The sequence below is a fragment of the Carcharhinus amblyrhynchos genome, chromosome 31, assembly GCF_965287045.1.
Source record: "Carcharhinus amblyrhynchos chromosome 31, sCarAmb.v2.hapA, whole genome shotgun sequence".
In the NCBI taxonomy this organism is placed as follows: domain Eukaryota; kingdom Metazoa; phylum Chordata; class Chondrichthyes; order Carcharhiniformes; family Carcharhinidae; genus Carcharhinus; species Carcharhinus amblyrhynchos.
The window spans coordinates 17,914,515-17,936,569 of record NC_137354.1 but is presented as its reverse complement, the minus strand read 5'-3'; the positions used below and the strand labels follow the sequence as shown (position 1 = coordinate 17,936,569).

Sequence of the window (22,055 nt, the reverse complement as noted above, 5' to 3'; positions counted from 1 at the left end):
GTATGTCAATACATGAACAATAATAAATCAAATCAAATTAAAAATAGTGCTCCAGTTGTATCTAGGGTGTGGAGAAAGATCAGCTTAGTGCGAGGAGGTCCATTCAAATGTCTGATGGCAGCAGGGAAGAAGATATTGTAATCTCTATCCATGTTGGAACATGGTAGTGGTGGGTGCTTGGAACGCACTGCCAGAAGAGGTGGTGGAAGCAGGCGCATTAATGTATAGTTTGAGGAACCATCAAGCATGGCAATTGACAGTCGGACGGGTCACCCACTCTCCAGGCTTGAGGCAGGGTGTGGAGATGCTGGCGTTGGACTGGGGTAAACACAGTAAGAAGTCCCACAACACCAGGTTAAAGTCCAACAGGTTTATTTGGTACTAAACGCCACTAGCTTTCGGGGCTCTGCCCCTTCGTCAGGTGAGTGGAGAGTTCTGGTCACAAACAGAGTTCTGATCATATAAAGACTGGCATTCTAATCAGTTTTCTGTAAACTGTGTGTGCCTTTATATGCTCTGTTTGTGATCAGAACTCTCCTCTCACCTGACGAAGGGGCAGAGCCCCCAAAGCTAGTGGCGTTTACTACCAAATAAACCTGTTGGACTTTAACCTGGTGTTGTGAGACTCCTTACCTTGAGGCAGGGTCAGGGTACCAGCTGCAGACCAAAACCCAGCACCCACAAGTGGGGAAAAAAATAACTGGGGTAAATATCTGGTTTTAGTTACGGTAACTCATGATTAACTTTCTGAAATTCGTTCAGGAAAAGTGGGCTGCCCTGGCTGGGCCAGCTTATCAGTGGCGGATTAACTACAACCCAGACTCCTAAACTGAGCTTTAATAAGGCCCCCTGACCTTGTCCCCTGTCCCACCCTTCGTTGAGTAGAATAAAGTGACATTAGATAACTTATATCTTTGTATAAATGTACTACATGTATAATATCATAAAGTTGTATGAATCAATTACAGCCCTTTTATTCATTGATTTTTCATTTCCTTCAGATTTATGTTTTAAAAAGCTTTCGTGTTTTTTGGTTTACAGAAGTGTCGATAACAGCATGAAAATCAACAGATCGAAGCACGTCTGGTTCAATGTGGAGAGTGCCAGATGACTAAGTTTCTCACCGCTCACTGTTGAGTGCAAATGGATTTTGATCCTCTTCAGTGCTGAAAATGAACCCTCGCCTGAACGGTTAGTGGTCATTAAGGACAGATAAATTCTAAAGCTCATATATGTATTTGGATACACCTCGTGCAGTCGATCTCTTACCAGAGCTCGATACATCCCAGTGACCATGACATCATCATCAGACTGTCTTCGAATATACCATGAATGGCTATCAAAATTTATTCACCCTTAAAAGGGTTAAACCAATTTTTTTTTAAACTCTCGGGGCACCCCCCCCCCAACTCCCTTCCGGGCCCCTAGGCGAAAGCCTACCCAGCCTAATGGTTAATCTGCCACTGCAGCATACATTCTTCACCCTGAATTGGCTGGGGTGCCACTTACATGGAAGGTGATCCGTTCAGTCTCGCGCCACTGGAAGCGTAGACTGGCGATCCTGGTGTTGTTCTTCACCTCGTAAACGATGATCCCTTTGGCACAGATTCCGAGCACGATGTCCCCGCCCCCGGCTTTCTTGTCCCGCGACGCCCGGTGAAAAAGCACACCGTACTCTGGAAGCTGCTGCGTTACCTGAGAACAAAACGCCAGCAAACATGTGGGGTGGAATTTACCCGTCCCACCCGCCACAGGCAGCGTAGCGGGCAGGACACAGGACCATGCGAAGGTCCAGTCACCTCGGGCACGATTTTCCAGCTTTGGGAGAGTTTAAGGGAAATGTGCGGGGGGGAAAGATTTTCAGGCAGAGAGTGGTGGGTGCCTGGAACGCACTGCCAGAGGAGGTGGTGGAAGCGGGCACATCAGCAACATTTAAGAGGCATCTGGATGGGTACATGAATAGGGAGGAAATAGAGGGATATGGACCGAGTAAGGACAGAAGGTTTTTTATATTAATTATTGTTGAATCCCTACATAGAATTCATAGAATCCCGACAGTGCAGAAGGAGGCCATTCAGCCCATTGAGTCTGCACTGACCACAATCCCACCCAGGCCCTATTCCTGTAACTCCCCGTATTTACCCTACTGCTCCCCCTGACACTAAGGGTCAATTTAGCATGGCCCATCTGCCTAACCCGCACATCTTTGGACTGTGGGAGCAAACCCATGCAGACACGGGGAGAATGTGCAGACTCCACACGGACAGTGACCCAAGGCCAGAATCGAACTCAGGTCCCTGGCGCTGTGAGGCAGCATTGTGCTGTCCTTCCAGAGGAAATCCATGTGGACAGAATGTGCAAACATGCACAAGAGAGGCCAAACCAAATCCCTGGCACTGGCAGGTGGCAGTGCTTTTTATGAATTAATTTGTGGGACACGGGCATCGCTAGCTGACCACCATTTATTGCCCATCCCTAGTTGCCCGAGGGCAGTTGAGAGTCAACCACATTGCTGTGGCTCTGGAGTCACATATAGGCCAGACCAGGTAAGGACGGCAGATTTCCTTCCCTAAAGACATTAGTCAACCAGATTTTTTTTTCCGACAATGGTTTCATGGTCATCAGTAGATTCTTAATTCCAGACTGTTTTTATTGAATCCTAATTCCACCATCTGCCGTGGTGGGATTCGAACCTGGATCCCCAGAACATTTGCTGACTTTCTGGATTAATATTCTGGCGATAATACCATGAGGCCATCGCCTCCCCCTGCTGAGCCACAACTGAAACACGTGTTGGAAGTCAAAAGACTAGGCTCACCCAGATGTTAGCAGACAAACACCAAACACCTTCCTCGGCCCACTATTGAAAATGAGGCCGATATTCTCTGGTCTCGTAGGCATAAAGAGAACTCAGCCAATCCCCACTCACTGCAGCGGGGCTGGAAAATCCCAGTGGCAGGCACGGTCGTGGAATCTCAGCCCAAGTAATTTTAATTGGCTTAACTCTTCCCATGATTAAGCACAAGAGAAGAATTAAGCATAAAGGGGAAGGTGATGGCCAAGTGGTATCATCGCCAGGCTATCAATCCAGAAACTGAACTAATGTCCTGGCACCCGGGTTCGAATCCCGCCACAGCAGATGGTGAAATATGATTGTCTGGAATTAAGAATCTACCGGTGACCACGAAACCAAATCGTTGAAAAGAATCCATCTGGTTCTTTAGGGAAGGAAATCTGCCATCCTTACCTAGTCTGGCCTACATGTGACTCCAGAGCCACAGCAACGTGGTTGACTTTCAACTGCCCTCTGATATGGTCTAGCAAGCTACTCAGTTCAAGGGCAACCAGGGATGGGCAATAAATGCTGGCCCAGCCAGCAACGCCCATGTCCCACGAATGAATAAAGAAACAGAATGCTGTGAGAGGATATTAGGCATTCATCCAGGATTGCTACCTTAACAAACAATCCCTGGCCAAAGATTCGGAGCTGTGCACTGTACCTTCAGATATTCCATCTCAGCCTCTTCCTCAGACAGGTTGTAGTAAGTGGAATGTAGTCGGGGCAGTTCCTCCTTTATGCAGGTCAAAGCCATTTTCTCCATCACACTGGGAGGGATGTAATGCTCCACGCGGTAGTAATTCTTGCCATGCACCTTTCCAAAACACAATACATTTACTGTTATCAGACTCTGCAAGGACAAACACTCAAACAGTACGTGCAACAAGTAGGCTTAGAGGAGGCGATGGCCTAGTGGTACTATTGTTAACTTATCAAGTCCAGCTAATGATCCGGGGACCCGGGTTCGAATCCCACCACGGCAGATGGGAGAATTTGAATTCTATAAAAAATATCTGGAATTAAGAATCCACTGATGACCATGAAACCATTGTCAGAAAAACCCATCTGATTCACTAATGTGCTTTGGGGAAAGGAAATCTGCCGTCCTTACCCGGTCTGGCCTACATGTGACTCCAGAGTCATAGCAATGTGGTTGACTCTCAACTACCCTCCAAGGGCAAGTAGGGATATTTTGGCCCTGGAGGGAGTGCAGAGGAGGTTTACTAGGCTGATACCGGAGTTGAGGGGATTGAGCTATGAGGAGAGGCTGAATAAACTAGGCTTGTACTCGTTAGAGTTTAGAAGAATGAGGGGAGATCTCATTGAGACGTATAAGATGATGAATGGGATGGATAGGATAGAGGTGGAGAGACTCTTCCCGCTCAAAAAAGACAGTAGGACTAGGGGGCACAGCCTCAAGATAAAGGGGAGGCGGTTTAGAACGGAGTTGAGGAGGAACTTCTTCACTCAAAGGGTGGTGAATCTCTGGAATTCTCTGCCCGTTGAAGTGGTGGAGGCTGCCTCGCTAAATATTTTTAAGAAGCGGGTTGATGGGTTTTTGATAAGAGAGGGGATTAAGGGTTATGGGGAGAGGGCGGGAAAGTGGAACTGAGCCACAACAGATCAGCCATGATCTTATTGAATGGCGGGGCAGGCTCGAAGGGCTAGATGGCCTACTCCTGCTCCTATTTCTTATGTTCTTATGTTCTTAATAAATGCTGGCCAGCCAGCGACGCACATGTCCCATGAATGACTCAAAAAAAGTAGGCTCGTAGTAACACTGCAATGAAGTTACGGTGAAAATCCCCTAGTCACCACACTCCGACGCCTGTTCAGGTACATTGAGGGAGAATTTAGCACGGCCAATATACCTAACCAGCACGTCTTTCAGACTGTGGAAGCACTGGAGGAAACCCACGCAGACATGGTGAGAACGTGCAAACTCTGCACAAACATTCACCACTCTCTGGGTGAAGAAATTTCTCCTCACCTCAGTCCTAAAATATTTACTTTTTTCACCTAATCCTCAAACTATAAGCCTTAGTTCTGGACTCCCCCAACATTGGGAATATTCTTTCTGAATCTATCCTGTTTAGCCCTGATGATAGTTTAAAAATGGAGTGCAAAACTGCTGTCCTTCCGTTCATCATCTTACAGATGATAAAGAAGACAGATCTCATTATTTCAGCAATTAATTCCACAGAGTGACTCAGATAGAATCCTAGAATCCCTACTGTGTAGAAGGAGGCCATTCAGCCCATCGAGTCCACACTGACAACAATCCCACCCAGGCCCAATCTCCATAACCCCACGTATTTACCCTGCTAATCCCTCTGACCTCAAGGGGCAATTTAGCATGGCCAATTCACCTAACCGCACATCTTTGAACTGTGGGAGGAAACCACAGCACCCAGAGGAAACCCACTTAGACACAGGGAGAATGTGCAAAATCCACGTAATAAATAAACTTTATGTATGGGGGCTGATATAACTCATCTGCCTCTTAATATGCCATTGCATCACATATTGTATGGATTGTTTAATATGCCACTGCTTGTATTACATGCCAAAAGACTGTTGTATTTGGGCTGCATCCTTCCTTTTAGTTGATCTACACCGCAACAGCTAGTAGAACATTATTTGGAGGAAGTCAGGGGTTAGAGAAATGAGCGTCTAAAATGCACCTGGCAAAAATGCCAGTCGAAGGACTTTAGCTCTTGTAACTTTTCTTCTCTTTCTCCACTCTAAGCGGTATAATTGAATTCTGGAGCGCACGGCACCGGTTAAGAATGATTTATCGTGTTTGCCCACCTCTGAAACATAGTCTCCGTACTCTGCCTGGAGGGCCAGCGAGGCAAGGAGCAGGGCTGTTTCATCATTGCAATACAATCGTTCTTCAAGGATATCCTTCCTCAGTTGTAGGTAATACTGGTGTCGAGTGAGGCTGTGTCTGAAAGGTAAACGCATAGAAATCAAATGCTCCCCGCCGCAGGGCTTTGTATATATATATATATTGTAATGCTGTCCGGGAAAGCGAGAAGCCAGCTTCAAATGTGCAGCCCGATACTTCCACCCATGTGGCACTTTGATCAGTTTCACCCACCCAATAGCAAGCTTCCATTGAGTGGACACATTTAATAGGATAATAGACCCCCTTCCTTGGAGGGGGTCTAGAGGAGGTTCACAAGAATGATCCCAGGAGTAAGGGTTGGTCATCTGAGGAGTGGTTGAGGACTCTGGGTCTGTACACGCTGAAGTTTAGAAGGATGAGGGAGGATTTAATTGAAACTTACAGAATACCAAGAGGCCTGGATAGAGTGGACATGGAGAGGATGTTTCCACTCGTGGGAGAGTCTGGAACTCGAGGGCACAACCTCAGAGTGAAGGGACGCTCCTTTAAAACTGAGATGAGGAGAGATTTCTTCAGCCAGAGGGTGGTAAATCTGTGGAACTCATTCCTCTAAGGGCTATGGGGGCCGGGTCACTGAGTGTCTTTAAGACAGAGATAGATAGGTTCTTGATCAATAAGGGGATCAAGGGTTACAGGGAGAAGGCAGAAGAATGGGGATAGAATCATATCAGCCATGATTGAATGGTGGAGCAGAGTCAATGGGCCAAATGGCCTAATTCTGCCCCTATATCTTATGGTTTTATCTTATGGTTTTATGCGACAGATCGGGTTATAGGTCCCGAGATTCAGAGAACACTTCATTATTATCCCCACGTTGATTTAGAACAAAGAACAAAGAACAAAATCAGCCCAGGAAACAGGCCCTTTGGCCCAACGAACCCGCGCCGCCATCTCAACACCACCAGTCCCCCTCTCCACCCACGACGCCTGTCTAATGTTTTATGGCCATCCAGATTGAGGGAAACTGATTTAGGGACAATTTATTCCTGCCAATCAGCCTAACAGCACACCTTTGGGGTGTGGGAGGAAACCGGAGCACCCGGAGAAAACCCACGCAAGCACGGGGAGAATGCGCAAACTCCCACAGACACCGGCCCAAATCCATGTGTCTGCACAGCAATCAATGATAGTCACTGAGCTGTCGTCTTGCCCAGGACCAGAATTACTTCTATGAATTCTTGCCTAGTGTACATTATCATTGTGTCCAAATAATGATGTTGACAGCACCAGAGTGAAAACTATTTATAGCATTGTCTACTGTTTTATGGAAAGGAATGAGTGACTTTGTTACTTTGCAAACAATGGCCCCTGAGACCAGAGACAGGTGGAATATATACCACACCTCATGGGCACTGATCCAAGGGTGAGGGAACTGAGCTTCAAGGGCAGGTTGGACAAACTGGGGTTGTTCTCCTTGGAGCAAAGGAGGTTGAGGGGCGATTTGACCCAAGAATCCAATGAGGTTAGACATAACAGGCAAAGAGAAACTATTCCCATTGGCTGTTACAATGACTCAAGGATACAGATTTGTGGTTTTGGACCAGGGATTGAAGAAGAACTTTTCATAGAATCTCTACAGTGAAGAAGGAGGCCATTCGACCCATCGAGTTTGCCCCGAGTCTCCAACAGAGCACCCTACCCAGGCCCTATTCTCATTACCCCACAGACTTATCCCCTGCTAATCCCCCTAACCTACCCAGGACACTAAGGGGAAATTCAGCATGGCCAATCCACCTAATCTTCACATCTTTGGACACTAGGGACAATTTAGCACGGCCAATCCACCTAACCTGCACATCTTTGGACACTAGGGACAATTTAGCACAGCCAATCCACCTAAACAGCATATCTTTGAACACTAAGGGACAATTTAGCATGGCCAATCTACCTAACCTGCACATTTTTGGACTGTGAATGGAAACCAGAGAACCCAAAGGAAACCCATGCTGACATGAGGAGAACGTACAAACTCCACATAGACGGTCGCCAAGCAATTGAACCCAGGTCCCTGGCGCTGTGGAGCAGCAGTGCTACCCACTGTGCCACTGTGTCTCTCCCCAACACCACCAGTACAGGTTTCTAATCCATTCTTGCAGATGTGTTTAAGCCATTTTGCCCTTAAATATGTGTGAATGTGATTGTGCATCAACAGATCACACAGAATAAACTGTACAACACCATCCTCCAACTGTGAAATGAAGTCATTAAATAATATCAACTGAAGACACAAGGGAGTGACTTCAGGAGTGTAATTTAATTTCAGCTGGGGGATAGTTGAATTGAATCATCAACCATTTAAGCATAGAAAGATTTAAATTTCAATTCTCCAGTTTAATGATGTCATCAGTAGCCCCCTCACCCTGGAGAGTGTGCACTGCCAGGGTAACCCTCGATGGAAAATATCTATTCAAGTCGAGATCAAACGCAGGCAGCAACATTGCAGGAATCACCTGGAGGTTTAATGATTGCCTTTGAGAATCAGGCAGAACCTCTGACACAGCTTCATCTTCTGGAAGGCTTCTGCTTTCATTCACAGAATCCTACAGTGCAGAATGAGGCTATTTGGCCCATCGAGTCTGCACCAACCACAGTCCCACCCAGGCTCTATCATTTAGCCCATGCATTCACCCTGGCTAGTCCCCCTCACACTATGGAGCAATTTAGCATGGCCAACCTACCTAACCCAGCACATCTTTGGAGTGTGGGAGGAAACCAGAGCACCCGGGGGAAACCCACGCAGACACAGGGAGAACGTGCAGACTCTGCACAGACAGTGACCCAAGCCAGGAATCGAACCCAGTTCCCTGGTGCTGTGAGGCAGCATCGCTAACCACTGTGCCACCCTCAAAGGCATCAAACTCATTTTACAAAATCCCACAATGTTCATTCCCCTCAGTCGCCCATTTTAAGAAATTCAGGTGCTCACATTAATGTGGGCAGAACATCAGAAGATCATAAGACATAGGAGCAGAAGTAGGCCATTCAGCCCATCATCCGTCATTCAATGGGATCATGACTGATCTGATAATCCTCGATTCCACTTTCCCAGTTTGGTCCCTTTAGAAATGGGTTAATAGACCTTCCAATTAAGTCCTAATTTGATTTCAATATTCAATGGAAGTCACTGATATATAAAGGAGCTACAGATGGCACTGGGTGTTGGTGGTGAATTGTGGGTGGAGTTGGATCAAAGAAATAAAGATATTTTTATGAAGCAGCAGAATTTGTGTCTCCTTTACTCCACAGCAACCTAGAGGCTCAAACAATCCTCACAATCCTCGATTCCCCCATTGATTAATAAGGGTGACAGGGCAAGACAGCATTTCATCAGATCATCCGTGACACCATGTGATCAAGCTTCGTAGGGTGGCACAGCGGTTAGCACTGCTGCCTCACAGCGCCAGATACCTGGGTTCGATTCCCGGCGTGGAGTTTGCACATTCTCCCTGTGTCTGCGTGGGTTTCCTCCGGGTGCTCCAGTTTCCTCCCACAGTCGGGTTAGGTGGATTGGCCATGCTAAATTGCCCCTTACTGTCAGGGGGACTAGCTAGGGTAAATGCATGGGGTTATGGGGTTAGGGCCTGGGTGGGATTGTGTTGGTGCAGACCTGATGGGCCAAATGGCCTCCTTCTGCACTGTCGGGCTTCTATGAAACCTCCTGAGGGCTGAACGAAATGCATTCTGTTTTCTAGATATACTTATCCAGGGTTACAAAGAATGAAAAACTGGCAGCCACCTTGATGATCGGAAGTTACTTACTGAATTAAACTGAAGTTCTCGACAAAGAACTTTATTCGCAGGAACAGTGTGAAGTTGACAATCGCTGGTTTCTTTTTGGGCTGATCCTTCCATCCACTCGGTGCCACCTTGTACAGCTTGGTAAAATGATCAAGAAAGAAAAATTCCTTATCTGTAAAATAAGGGGCAAGATTGCAGTGATTAGAATCAAACAGATGATCATGGGAGTGGCGATGTACTCAGTGCTACCTGAATAAAATCCAGTTTACAGACACCTCCGTCTTGATTGTTGGGCGAAATGATCATTTTCACCTGTCTTTTGAGATGTATAGATGGACAGGTTGACAGAGCAAAAGGTCAGCATGGTAGCACAGTGGTTAGCACTGCTTCCTCACAACGCCAGGGACATGGATTTAATTCCAGCCTCAGGTGACTGTCTGTGTGGAGTTTGCACATTCTCCCCATATCTGCATGGGTTTCCTCCGGGTGCTCCGGTTTTGTCCCACAGTCCAAAGACTGTGCAGGTTAGATGGATTGGCCATGCTAAATTGCCTCTTAGTGTCAGGGGCATTAGCAGGATAAACATGAGAGGTTATGCGGACAGGGCCTGGGTGGGGGGATTGTTGCTGGCGTAGGCTCGATGGGCCGAATGGCCACCTTCTGCATTGCAGCATTCTATGATTCTAAGTGGAATAAAGAGAGAAATATAAAGTAACTGGTAGCATAAACGAGAGAGAAGGGTGATCGCGTGCCATCAAATAAGCAAGAGGAAGAAAGAGAGGCTGAGAAAAATCTGATAGATTAGGTCAATAGACTAGGATGCAGTATGGAGCACCCCCAGGGTGTAAGTCCAGCAGCTGTGTGACACTCAGCCACATTGAGGGTTCACAGCAGACGCAACTGGAAAATCCTGTTGCTATATTCTCAAATGCTGCTTGATTGCGTCAGCTCACATCAGATCTTATGTTTGGCAATTTGCAAGGTAATTTTGGATGGAAACTGAAGGGAAATAAATAATTCTCAAAACCTGAACAATTACTAGCACCCAAAGCTGAAACACTTGCCCATATTATGCATGTGATAGCTGATTAGTTATGGTGTTGGAATATTGCAACTCAGAGCCTACTTCTTTTTACTTTTTCCCTGGATGCGGACGTTACTGGTTAGGCCAACGTTTATTGTCCATCCCTAATTGCCCTTGAGAAACTGATGATGAGCTGCTTTCTCGAACCGCTGAAGCTCATGTGGTGTAGTCACACTGAGTGCACTATTAGGGAGGGGGTTCCAGGACTGTGACCCCACGACAGAGAAGGAATGGCAAATTTCCAAGTCAGAATGTTGCGTGGCTTCGAGGGGAACCTCCAGGTGGTGGTGTTACCAGGTATCTGCTACTCTTGTCCTTCTAGCTGGTAGTGTTGTGGATTTGGAAGGTGCTGCCTAAGGAACCTTGGTGAGTTGCTGCAGTGCATCTTGTAGATGGTACACACGGCTGTTGCTGCGGTAGAGGGAGTGAATGTTCATGGATACGGTGCCAATTAAGTTGGAATATTCTCTACTTTCCTGGATGAGTGCAGATCCAACACTCAAGAAGCTCAATACCATCCAGGGCAAAGCAGCCCCGCCTGGTTGACACTCTAAACACAAACATTCACTCCCTCCATCACTGACACAGTGTCAGCAGTGTGTACCATCTACAACTCGCCAAGGCTTCTTCAATGGCACCTTCCAAATCCGCCAATTCTACCACCAAGAAAGGCGAGGGCAGCAGGCACAGGGGACTACCTGCAAATTCCCCTCCAAGTCTCTTACCATCCTGGTTTGGAAATATATCAGCGTTCTTTCACTGTCGCTGGGTCAAAATCCTGGAACTCCCTCCCTTACATCACGTGTGTACCTACGACAGATGGACTGCAGTGGTTCAAGTTGGTGGCTCTGAAACATTAAATGGTTTCAAGTCGGAGGTGGACATATTTCTAATAAAGAAAACAGGTTAGAGGGATATACGGAATAGGTGGGGAGGTGGATTTCCGACCAGGGAGAGAGAGATCAGCCGTGATCTGGTTGAATGGCCGAGCAGCTCGAACGGCTGAATTTGCCTATTTCCGCTCCTAATTCCTATGTTCCTTACCATCACCTTCTCGAGGGCAATGAGGGATGGACAACAAATGTTAGACTCGCTTGTGGTGCTGGCATGAAAGAATTTACGAAAGTTACAGTAGGCACAGGATGAGAAAGAGCTAAAAACAAAGGTTTATGATTCAGATTGCTGGACTATTCCTGTGAATATCATGTGTGTAAACACACAGTGTTCCCACGCCGTCACTATAGTTAAGAAAGCCCACCAACGCCTCTACTTTCTCAGAAAACTAAGAAAACTTGGTATGTCAGCTACGACTCTCACCAACATTTACAGATATACCATAGAAAGCATTCTGACTGGTTGTATCACAGCTTGGTATGGGCTCCTGCTCTGCCCAAGACCGCAAGGAACTACAAAGGGTCATGAATGTAACCCAATCCATCACCAAATCAGCCTCCCATCCATTGACTCTGTCTACACTTCCTGCTGCCTCAGAGAAACAGCCAGCAGAATTAAGGACCCCACACACCCCGGACATTCTCTCTTCCACCTTCTTCCGTCAGGAAAAAGATATAAAAGTCTGGGGTTACGTATCAACCGACTCAAGAACAGCTTCTTCTCTGCTGCCATCAGACGTTTGAATGGACTTACCTCGCATCTTTCTTTACATCCTAGCTTTGACCATAACACTACGTTCTGCACCCTCTCTTTCCTTTTCTATGAACAGTATACTTTGTCTGTATAGCGTGCAAGAAACAATACTTTTCACTGTATGCTAATACATGTGACAGTAATAAATCAAATCAAATCAACACATTACAAAAAAGACTTTGGAGTTTGATAATCTGAACCTTTGTTCTGACAGCCCAGGGCTGACCTTGCTGCCTTTCCCCACAACTAGACCTGCACTTCTAATTAGAGAAAAATCATCGAGGGAAGGCTTCTAGTGTGCCATCTGGAGAACATGGTAGCCAGCTTGGCTATCACAACTTCCACCAGATGTCCCCTGCCAGCCATGAAATTTAATTTTCTAATTGGACTCAAGCCAAACCATTCAATCAGCTGAAAACCATTGTTCCAAAGTGTTACAAAAACCCGGCTTCAGAAAGTAAAGATCTTTGGGGCTTTTAAGAAGGTGCGATTGCACTCGAGTGAAGGTTTTCACTTAATTTATTTGCTCATTATTAGCCTGGTGGTTTGAGCCGATTCCCCCAGCAGTCCCCCTGCTGCCAGGGGACCTATTATCTTTCATGTCAGAGTGACAGTTCGATGGTTTCTCTTTGTTAAATCTTAATTTACTTTGACAAATTGGCTCTTACTTTCTTGTGTAGCGAAACCCCATAATTTCACCGCCACCATACTCAAAAAACGCGCTCGGATGGTAATTGAAATAATAAGTGATTAAAGCAAAGCTCCGGGATGATTGTTCTTTATTCTTTGTTCTATTCGCGTACTAAGTATATTACAGCACAGGGACAAGTCCTTCGATCATCCCAGCCTGCACTGACCACGCTGCCCCAATTAACTAAAACCCCCTACCCTTCCGGGGACCATATCCCTCTATTCCCATCCTATTCACTTACTTGTCAAGACACTCCTTAAAAGTCACTACTGTATCTGCTTCCACTACCTCCCCCAGCAACGAGTTCCAGGCACTCACTACCCTCTGTGTAAAAAATCTGCCTCATACATCTCCTTCAAACCTTGTCCTTTGCACTTAAATCTGTGCCCCCAATAATTCCACCCTGGGAAAAAGCTTCTGACTATCCACTCTGTCCATAATCTTGTAAGACTTCTATCAAGTCTCCCCTCAAGCTCCAGCGCTCCAGTGAGAACAAACCAAGTTTCTCCAACCTCTTTTCATAGCTAATGCCCTCCATACCAGGCAACATCCTGGTAAATCTCTTCTGTACTCTCTCCAAAGTCTCCATATCCTTCTGGTAGTGTGGCTACCAGAATTGAACACTATATTCTAAGTATGGCCTAATTAAGGTTCTATAAAGCTACAACATGACTTGCCAATTTTTAAACTCAATACCTTGGCCAATGAAGGCAAACATGCCATCTGGCTTCTTGACTACCTTCTCCACCTGCGTTGCCACCTTCAGTGACATGTGTACCTGTACACCCAGATCCCTCTGCCTATCAATACTCTTAAGAGTTCTGCCATTTATTGTACATTTCCTATCTGTATTAGACCTTCTAAAATGCACTACCTCACATTTGTCCGGATTAAACTCCATCTGCCATCTCTCCGCCCAAGTCTCCAACCAATCTATATCCTGCTGTATCCACTGATGGTCCTCATCGCTATCTGCAAATCCACCAACCTTCGTGTTGTCCACAAACTTACGAATCAAACCAGTTACGTTTTTCTCCAAATCATTTATACATATTACAAAGGTCCCAGCACTGATCCCTGAGGAACGCCACTTGTCACAGCCCTCCATTCAGAAAATGATCTCTTGTTTATTGGTGATAGCCTTCAATGCAAAAGTAAAGCTCGAGAGTGTAATGTCCTAACTATGATAGGGATTGCGGGTTTTAAACAAAAAGAGAGGTGGTTTGCAAAGAGATTCAGTTATCAACAGGTTTGATAATTGGCCAGGTCAGCACCTAATAGGCCTAAAGTCTAGTAGGCTAGCCAACCTGTAGAACACAAAGAAAAATCAACTTGCAATTTTCCAGCTGAAATCCACTGGGAATGCCTGAAAGCACGGAAACTGGGTGATTGAATTTCTCCAAAGTTGAACAATGAAGGAGTTGTATTGTCGATTCATGGGTTAAAATCAGATCGACTGGCAATGGTTGAGAAATGCTTAAGAACAGGGACAGAAAGGCCTTTGATGATAGGTCGTAATTTGTTGCAAGACTCACCTTTCAGGTACGCCAGCCCAAAGTAGAAGTGCTCCACGAGATTGGTGTAGGCCACGACCATGTCAAACACATCACCGCCCTTAGACTTCACGTCGCATTTCACCTCCAGGCATTGTCCGTTCGGGATGATAACACTGAGCTCTCGCTGAGCTAACTGCACTCTCCCCTTCTTGCTCTGCGAGGAACAGGAGGTGTTACTGGAGCGAGGTCACCAGTTAACCGTGTCGGCATCGAGACAGAACGGAGTGGGTCGCGGAACAAGGCGGCTGTTTTCCAATCACCACAGTGTCCCACAAGGAACATGGAGACCCTGAGCTTCTACCCAGGTTGCCACCCAAACTGACATCATTAACCAGGGCCAGAGTTGGAATGTTGTTGCGTCACTCAATTCTGACCGTTCTTCAAACAGTTGAGAGAAAAAGACACACATGTCGAAGCTTTTAGTCCAGCACTCAACTGGACAGACGCAAAAATGGCAAATTTCAATTCAATCTGCATCAGAAAAATGGAATTAATTGAGTGGCAAATCAACTCTGATTGGTTGAGGTGTTGCCATAGAAAGTGCTCCAGGGAACTATTGTTACCCACACTTTCGTTTAATTCAAGAATAGAATCCCGACAGTGCAGGAGGAGGCCATTCAGCCCATCGTGTCTGCACTGACTCTCCAACAGAGCATCTCACCCAGGCCCAGCCCTGCCCTATCCCCGTAACCCCATGTATTTACCCTGCTAATCTCCTCTAACCAACATATCTCTGGACACTAAGAGGCAATTTAGCATGGCCAAACCACTTAACTGCACACCTTGGGACACTAATGGGCAATTTAGCATGGCCAATCCACCTAACCTGCACATTTTTGTACACAAATGGGCAATTTAGCATGGCCAATCGACTTATCCCACACATCTTTGGACACTAAGGGGCAATTTTGCATGGCCAGTCCACCTAACTTGCACATCTTGGGACACTAAGGGGCAATTTTGAGGTTATGGGGATAAGGCCTGGGTGGGATTGTGGCCGGTGCAGACTCGATGGGCTGAATGGCCTCCTTCTGCAGTGTAGGGATTCTATGATCAAACATAAAAGGGTCAAAAAGCAAGCTGGATGACTCACCACAATGGAGCCTGGTAAGTCTAAAGGCATCGCAGGGTCCCCCGCCGCCTTAACGAACTCTGGTCCCAAATATCGCTGCCAAAGACACAAGGAAACACATCAGCAAATCGTATACACATCAGAAAGAGGCAACTTGACCCATCACTCCTTTGTTGGCTCTTTTCCAGAACTATCCAGCACCCTTTGCCCACAGCCTCTCGAAAGTTGTCTTGTTACACGTGTAACCAATCTCCCCTTTGGAAAGCTACCAACAAAACCTGCTTCCGCCACCCTCCTAGGCAGCGTGTTTGAGATGTGGCATCAACAATTGGGAATCAATCTACAGCAACACGAAAAATGGCATTTATATCATCGCATCAAAACTGCTCAGCTTCTGACAAACCAAAAACAAACAAAGTGCAAATTTACAGAAACTTGGTTTGGCCGCACTTAGAATATAGTGTTCAATTCTGGTCACCACACTACCAGAAGGACGTGGAGGCTTTGGAGAGGGTACAGAAAAGATTTACCAGGATGTTGCCTGGTCTGGAGGGCATTAACTGTGAGGAGAGGTTGGACAAACTCGGTTTGTTCTCACCGGAACGACGGAGATTGAGGGGAGACCTGATAAGATGATGAGTGGCATGGACAGGGTGGATAGTCAGATGCTCTTTCCTAGGGTAGAAAAGTCAAGTACTCGGGGACATAGGTTTAAGGTGCGTGGGGAAAAGTTCAGAGGAGATGTGAGAGGAAAGGTTTTTTACAGAGAGGGTGGTGAATATCTGGAAAGTGCTACCCGGGGAGGTGGAGAGGGCAGATACGATAGTGATGTTTAAGGGGCATCTAGACGAATACATAAATAGAATGGGAATGAAAGGATATGGACTCGGTATATACAGTTTTAGTTTCGGCAGGCATCATGATCGGCGCAGGCTTGGAGGGCCGAAGGGCCTGTTCCCTGTGCTGTACTCTTCTTTGATCTGTTTCCGAGGGGAGTAGAATGCTTGGGACCAGAAGACCCATCGGTGAACACAGCTCACCCAGAAAGTAAGAAACTGTTTGGACCAGTGTTCTTATTCCCCTGTTTTACTGTTTATTTCCCTTCTGGGCTGCACCATTCCAATTGAAGTTTAAAGTTTATTTATTAGTGACACAAGTCGGCTTACATTAACACTGCAATGAAGTTACTGTGAAATTCCCCTAGTTGACACACTCCGGTGCCTGTTTGGGTACACTGAGGGAGAATTTAGCATGACCAGTCCACCTAACCAGCACATCTTTCAGACTGTGGGAGGAAATCCATGCAGACACAAGGTAAAATGTGCAGACTGATTTTGGTTAACAATGTACTGGTTTCCAGCACCCAGCCTTCGCCAGGGGCTAAGTCCAGTTTGGAGGGACAGAGCGAACCGGCTCTCTGGTGTTCATGATGGAAGAGGCAGGCGCCTTGCAGATACACCTCACCCTCGTTGACATTGTAATAAGCCTACAGAGGCAGAAGTCCCTTTACCAAAATCCCTTTATTCACAAACTCTAACAGCAGTACACAGAGTGCTATCAGTCAGTCATCTACCATTAGGAGTGCCAGAGGAACTGACACTCCCTGTTAGGTATAAGGCAAAGATTCTCTGATCGGCCCATCAATTGGATCCTTAATCAGGGAGGTCACATTCCAATAGGCCAACCTCAATGGCCAGATTGAAATCATTGTACGGAATAGCAGGGGTTTTGGGGATAGGGCCCGAGTGGGATTGTGGTCAGTGCAGACTCAATGCGTCGAATGGCCTCCTTCGGCACTGTAGGGATTCTATGAAAGGCACAAAATTTAACTGATTTAGAAGCAAATGTGAAATAAGAAAGAACGTTTCCACACAGAGAGTAATTGGAGCCTGGAATGCGCTGCCTGGAAGTGAGGTAGAGGCAGGTTCAATCGAGGCATTCAAGAGGGCATTGGGTTATTATTTGAATAGAAACAATGTGTAGGGGGAAATGGCACTAGGTCATGATGCCCGTTTGGAGAGCTAGTGCAGACATGATGGGCCAAATGGCCTCCCTCTGCACTGTAAGAATTCTGTGATAATTACAGTGAATCTAACGCTCTGGCTGGGGTGAAGTTGAGGTTGCACTAATCACTGGATAGCTCCCTCACTCGGATCCTCCACAGTTTCATGGGGTGTTTAGTTTGATTGGGGGAAGATTGGCAGGGTCACAGAGCAAGGTCCGGGGAGAGTAGGACTACATGAGATGCTTCGACAGAGAGCTAGCATACAGAAAGTGGGCTGAACGGCCTCATTCTGTGCTGTAGCTATTCTGTGATCTGAGATGGAAATGTCCCAATGCTACTCTCTTAAGGACTCATGGGAATGTGACTTTCCGGATTATCGGACATACAATCTGCTGTGCTGCAGATGAAGAAGGGTCCCCTCTGTAGAGGCCTAGTCAGGAAGCCATGACTCTTGAGATCCTGAGAACCATATGCAAAGCATTGTGGGTAGAAGAATGAGTTCTGGTCGCCCTATTATCTAAAGGATATTATTAAACTAGAAAGAGTGCAGAAAGATTTCCTAGAATGCTAACAGCACTTGATGGTTTGAGTTACAAAGAGAGACTGGATAAACTGGGATTTTTTTCCCCTGGAGCGTAGGGGACTTTGGGGTGTGCTTATGGGGGTCGATAAAATATTGAGGGGCATAGATAAGGTAGATAGTCAACATCTTTTCCCAAAGGTAGGGGGAGTCTAAAACTAGAGGGCATAGGTTTAAGGTGAGAGGGGAGAGACACAAAAGGGTCCAGAGGTGCAATCGTTTCACTCAGAGGGTGGAGAGTGTCTGGAACGAGTTGCCAGAGATAGCAGTAGAGGTAGGTACAATTTGGTTTTTTAAAAGCATTTTGACATGGATGAGATGGGGATAGAGGGATATGGGCCACATGTGGGCAACTGGGACTAGCTTAGTGTCTTAAAAAAGACACGGTATGGACAAGTTGGGCTGAAGGGCCCGTTTTCATGTTGTAAACCTTTATGACTCCGACTCTAAACAATTTAAATCCTACTCCACTACAACAGTTAGCTGTTATTCTCTAATAGAGGAAGGCCGAGATGGGATCTTACCCTTCCCTTTTGGGCCAATGAACAGGCAACAGAGACAGCTCTCCGAGGAGAAGTATTTGCCTTATCTGGAAGTGCAGCTTCTAGATATGAACTTCCGCTGAACAAATAGGCACGTTCGCTCTCTTGCTGATTTCCACTGGAGTTGGTACTTAACGTACTTATCGACCTTGGTGAGGAGACATGAGGAGAGAAGAACACAATTATTCCAAACTCATTGGACAACAACTTTGGTTTATACAGAGTCCTTAACATGGGCTTTATAAGGAGTTAATAGACCCAGACTGAAGTGTTGATAACAACTGCCTGGAACATATTATTGAAGCTGTTTCTACTGGCATGGGGCTTGGTCATCAGAGGGCACAGATTTTTAACATTGGAATAAAACTTAACGGATCTGGCAGTGTCTGCGGAGAGAGAACGCCAGTTAACATTTTGTAGTTTTCTCATTTGCTCATGAGTGTCACTGGCTGGGCCAGAATTAGTTGCTCATCCCTGGGTTTGATTCCTGGACTCGGGTCACTGTCTGTGTGGAGTTTGCGTGTTATCCCCGTGTTTGCATGGGTTTCCTCCGGGTGCTCCCGTTTCCTCCCACAGTCCAAAGATGTGCGGGTTAGGTTGTCCCTTAGTGTCAGGGGATGAATAAGGCCTGGGTGGGACTGTGGTCGGTGCAGGCTCGATGGGTTGAATGGCCTCTTTCTACAAAATGATTCAGTTCTGTGACATTAAGATGCTGAATATTGATGATTGGCCATGATCAAAAACAAATGGTGACACAGCTGGAAGGGCCAAATGGCCTACTCCTGCTCCTACTTCCTACATTTCTATATCTCCCCCGCGACTCAAATTTTCCGTCTCTTTAACAAGCACAGGCGTGGAATCGTTCTCTGAAATTTCAATCCTTATATAGGCAGCATTTTCACTCAGGGAGAGAAGAGTTTTTTAATTTGAACTCAAGGGATTTGCTCAGTCTAGGCCTCAGAAAAGGTCACATTAATGATCTTAAAAAATGAAATTCTTTTGGTTGCTTTTTTTGCCTTGTATCACAATTATTTGAATCACATTTAAGCTGGCCATTGGACCATAATTGTGATAGACTGTGCTGGGTGTCTGCTGCTCCCAATATTATACTAGGGTTACAGCAATTCTTATTATTTTCATAACACAACCTCAGCTCCTCAAGAACTCTCCTCGTTCCTTGTCGAAAATCATCATAATGTGACGAGACAAAGGCTTCTCACTCTCCCCTCTATCCCAGGACAGGCAAAGCCTATGGGGGAAGTGTGTGGTATTCTCACTGCGGGGAGGTGGAATTATTCGGGGACCTGCCTTCGAATCCTCCAGATCGTCGAAATTTGAATCCAATAAAGGGAGGAGTTAAAAATCTAACGACGGCCGTGAAGCTATTGTAAAAAGCCACACGCAGAAAATGCTGGAAAATCTCCGCTGGCCTGACAGTATCTGTGGAGAGAGAGTAGGGCCAGCGTTTCAAGTCTGGATGACCCTGAGGACAGACTCGATACACTGGCTCCATTCTCTCCCCACAGATGCTGTCAGACCTGCTGAGATTTTCCAGCATTTTCTGTTTTTGTTTTGGATCCCAGCATCTGCAGTATTTTGCCTTTAGTTTAGCTGTTAAAAGTCCATCTGGTTCACTAATGCCCTTAAAGGAAATGGTCTGACCTTTGTGTGATAACCACAAACAATGGAGTAACAAAAAGTCATTGTACCAGTAAGACAGGTGGATTGACATCAAACTATGCACTGATATCACTCATGGGACATGATTTAATTTGATTTAATTTATTATTGCCACATGTATTAGCAAACAATAGCAAGTATTGTTTCTTGCATGCTACAGACAAAGCATACTGTTCATAGTGAAGGAAAGGAGAAAGTGCAGAATGTAGTGTTACAGTCATACTTAAGGTGCAGAGAAAGGTCAACTTAGTGAGAGGTAGGGTCCGTTCAAAAGTTTGATGGCAGCAGGGAAGAAGCTGTTCTTGAGTCAGTTTGGTACGTGACCTCTAACTTTTACATCTTTTTCCCGATGGAAGAGAGTACGTCCAGGATGCATGGGGTCCTTAGTTATGCTGGCTGCTTTTCCGAGATAGTGGGAAGTGTTGACATGGGCATCCCTGTCTGGCTAGCGTTTATTGTAAGAAGTCTGACAACACCAGGTTTAAGTCCAACCAATTTATTTGATAGTAAACTTACAAGCTTTTGGGGTTTGCCCCTTCGTCAGGTGAATGGAGAGTTCTGGCCTCAGACAGAGCATATAATGGCACAGACAGTTTACAGATTACTGATCAGAATGCGAGTCTTTACAAGTAACCTCCTATTCAAGTCTTAAAGATGCCGAAGACTTGAGTAGCAGGTTAGTTGTAAAGGCTAGCATTCTAATCAGTAATCTGTAAACTGTGTGCTGTTATATCCTCTGTCTGAGGCCAGAACTCTCCATTCATCTGACGAAGGGGCAAATCCCGAAAGCTTGTGAACTTACTATCAAATAAATTGGTTGGACTTAAACCTGGTGTTGTCAGACTTCTTACTGTGCTTACCCCAGTCCAACGCTGGCATCTCCACATCATGACTAGTATTTATTGCCCATCTCTAGTCATCCTTGGAGGGCAGTTGAGAGTCAACCACATTGCCATGCGCCTGTAGCCACAAGTAGGCCAGACCAGGTAAGGACGGCAGATTTCCTTCCCTAAAGGACATTATTGAACCAGATGGGGTTTTTCCGACAATGGTTGCATAGGTCGTCAGTAGATTCTTAATTCCAGATTTTTTTTACTGAATTCAAATTCCACCATCTGCCGTGGCGGGATTCGAACCCGGGTCTCCAGAACATTGGCTGAGTTTCTGGATTAATAGTCTAGCGATAATACCACTTCCCCTTGTAAACATGTTTCTGTATACAAATTCATAACAACAATCTTTGTCACAATTACCTTTGAATCATCACCTTTTGACAAAGTGAAGATATAAAAGCAAGCAGCGTTGACGCATCAGCATTGTGTGGTTAGTTACTAAGTACAGTCCAATTAATTGGAGGGTATATCCTATTCATTCATGCATTGACTCCTTTGCAAGATATGCATTCCAATGTGAGATTATGAATTCACGTTGCAAATTAAGACACGTTTCTTTAACTCTTTCCCCTACATTCCAAAGCACTTTACAGCTAATGAAATACTCCATTGAAATTAGGATGGCACAGTGGCCCAGTGGTTAGCATTGCTGCCTCACAGCACCAGGGACCCGGGTTCGATTCCAAGCTTGGGTTACTGTCTGTGTGGAGTTTGTACGTTCTCCCCATTTCTTCGTGGGTTTCCTCCGGGTAATACCCACAAACGATGGAGCAAAAAAAAAACATTGTATCAATAAGACAAGTGGAGTGACATCAAA

General features: G+C 45.9%; 1 protein-coding gene across 5 annotated transcripts in view; it reads right to left on the bottom strand.

The window, feature by feature from the left end:
* The window catches only part of ptpn20 (protein tyrosine phosphatase non-receptor type 20), a 276,596-nt gene that overhangs the window by 142,365 nt on the left and 112,176 nt on the right, over nucleotides 1–22,055 (bottom strand). For all 5 annotated transcript variants that reach the window (XR_013889733.1, XM_080215794.1, XM_080215796.1 and 2 more), the window contains exons 9-15: nucleotides 18,648–18,813; nucleotides 15,560–15,634; nucleotides 14,446–14,620; nucleotides 9,510–9,660; nucleotides 5,651–5,789; nucleotides 3,501–3,653; nucleotides 1,510–1,695 (exon numbers count right to left, since the gene is read on the bottom strand). Coding sequence is in view for 4 of the 5 variants with exons in the window: in XM_080215794.1 (XP_080071920.1) it covers nucleotides 1,510–1,695; nucleotides 3,501–3,653; nucleotides 5,651–5,789; nucleotides 9,510–9,660; nucleotides 14,446–14,620; nucleotides 15,560–15,634; nucleotides 18,648–18,813 (1,045 nt within the window). In the remaining variant the exon portion in view is untranslated. The remainder of the gene's footprint in view (nucleotides 1–1,509; nucleotides 1,696–3,500; nucleotides 3,654–5,650; nucleotides 5,790–9,509; nucleotides 9,661–14,445; nucleotides 14,621–15,559; nucleotides 15,635–18,647; nucleotides 18,814–22,055) is intronic.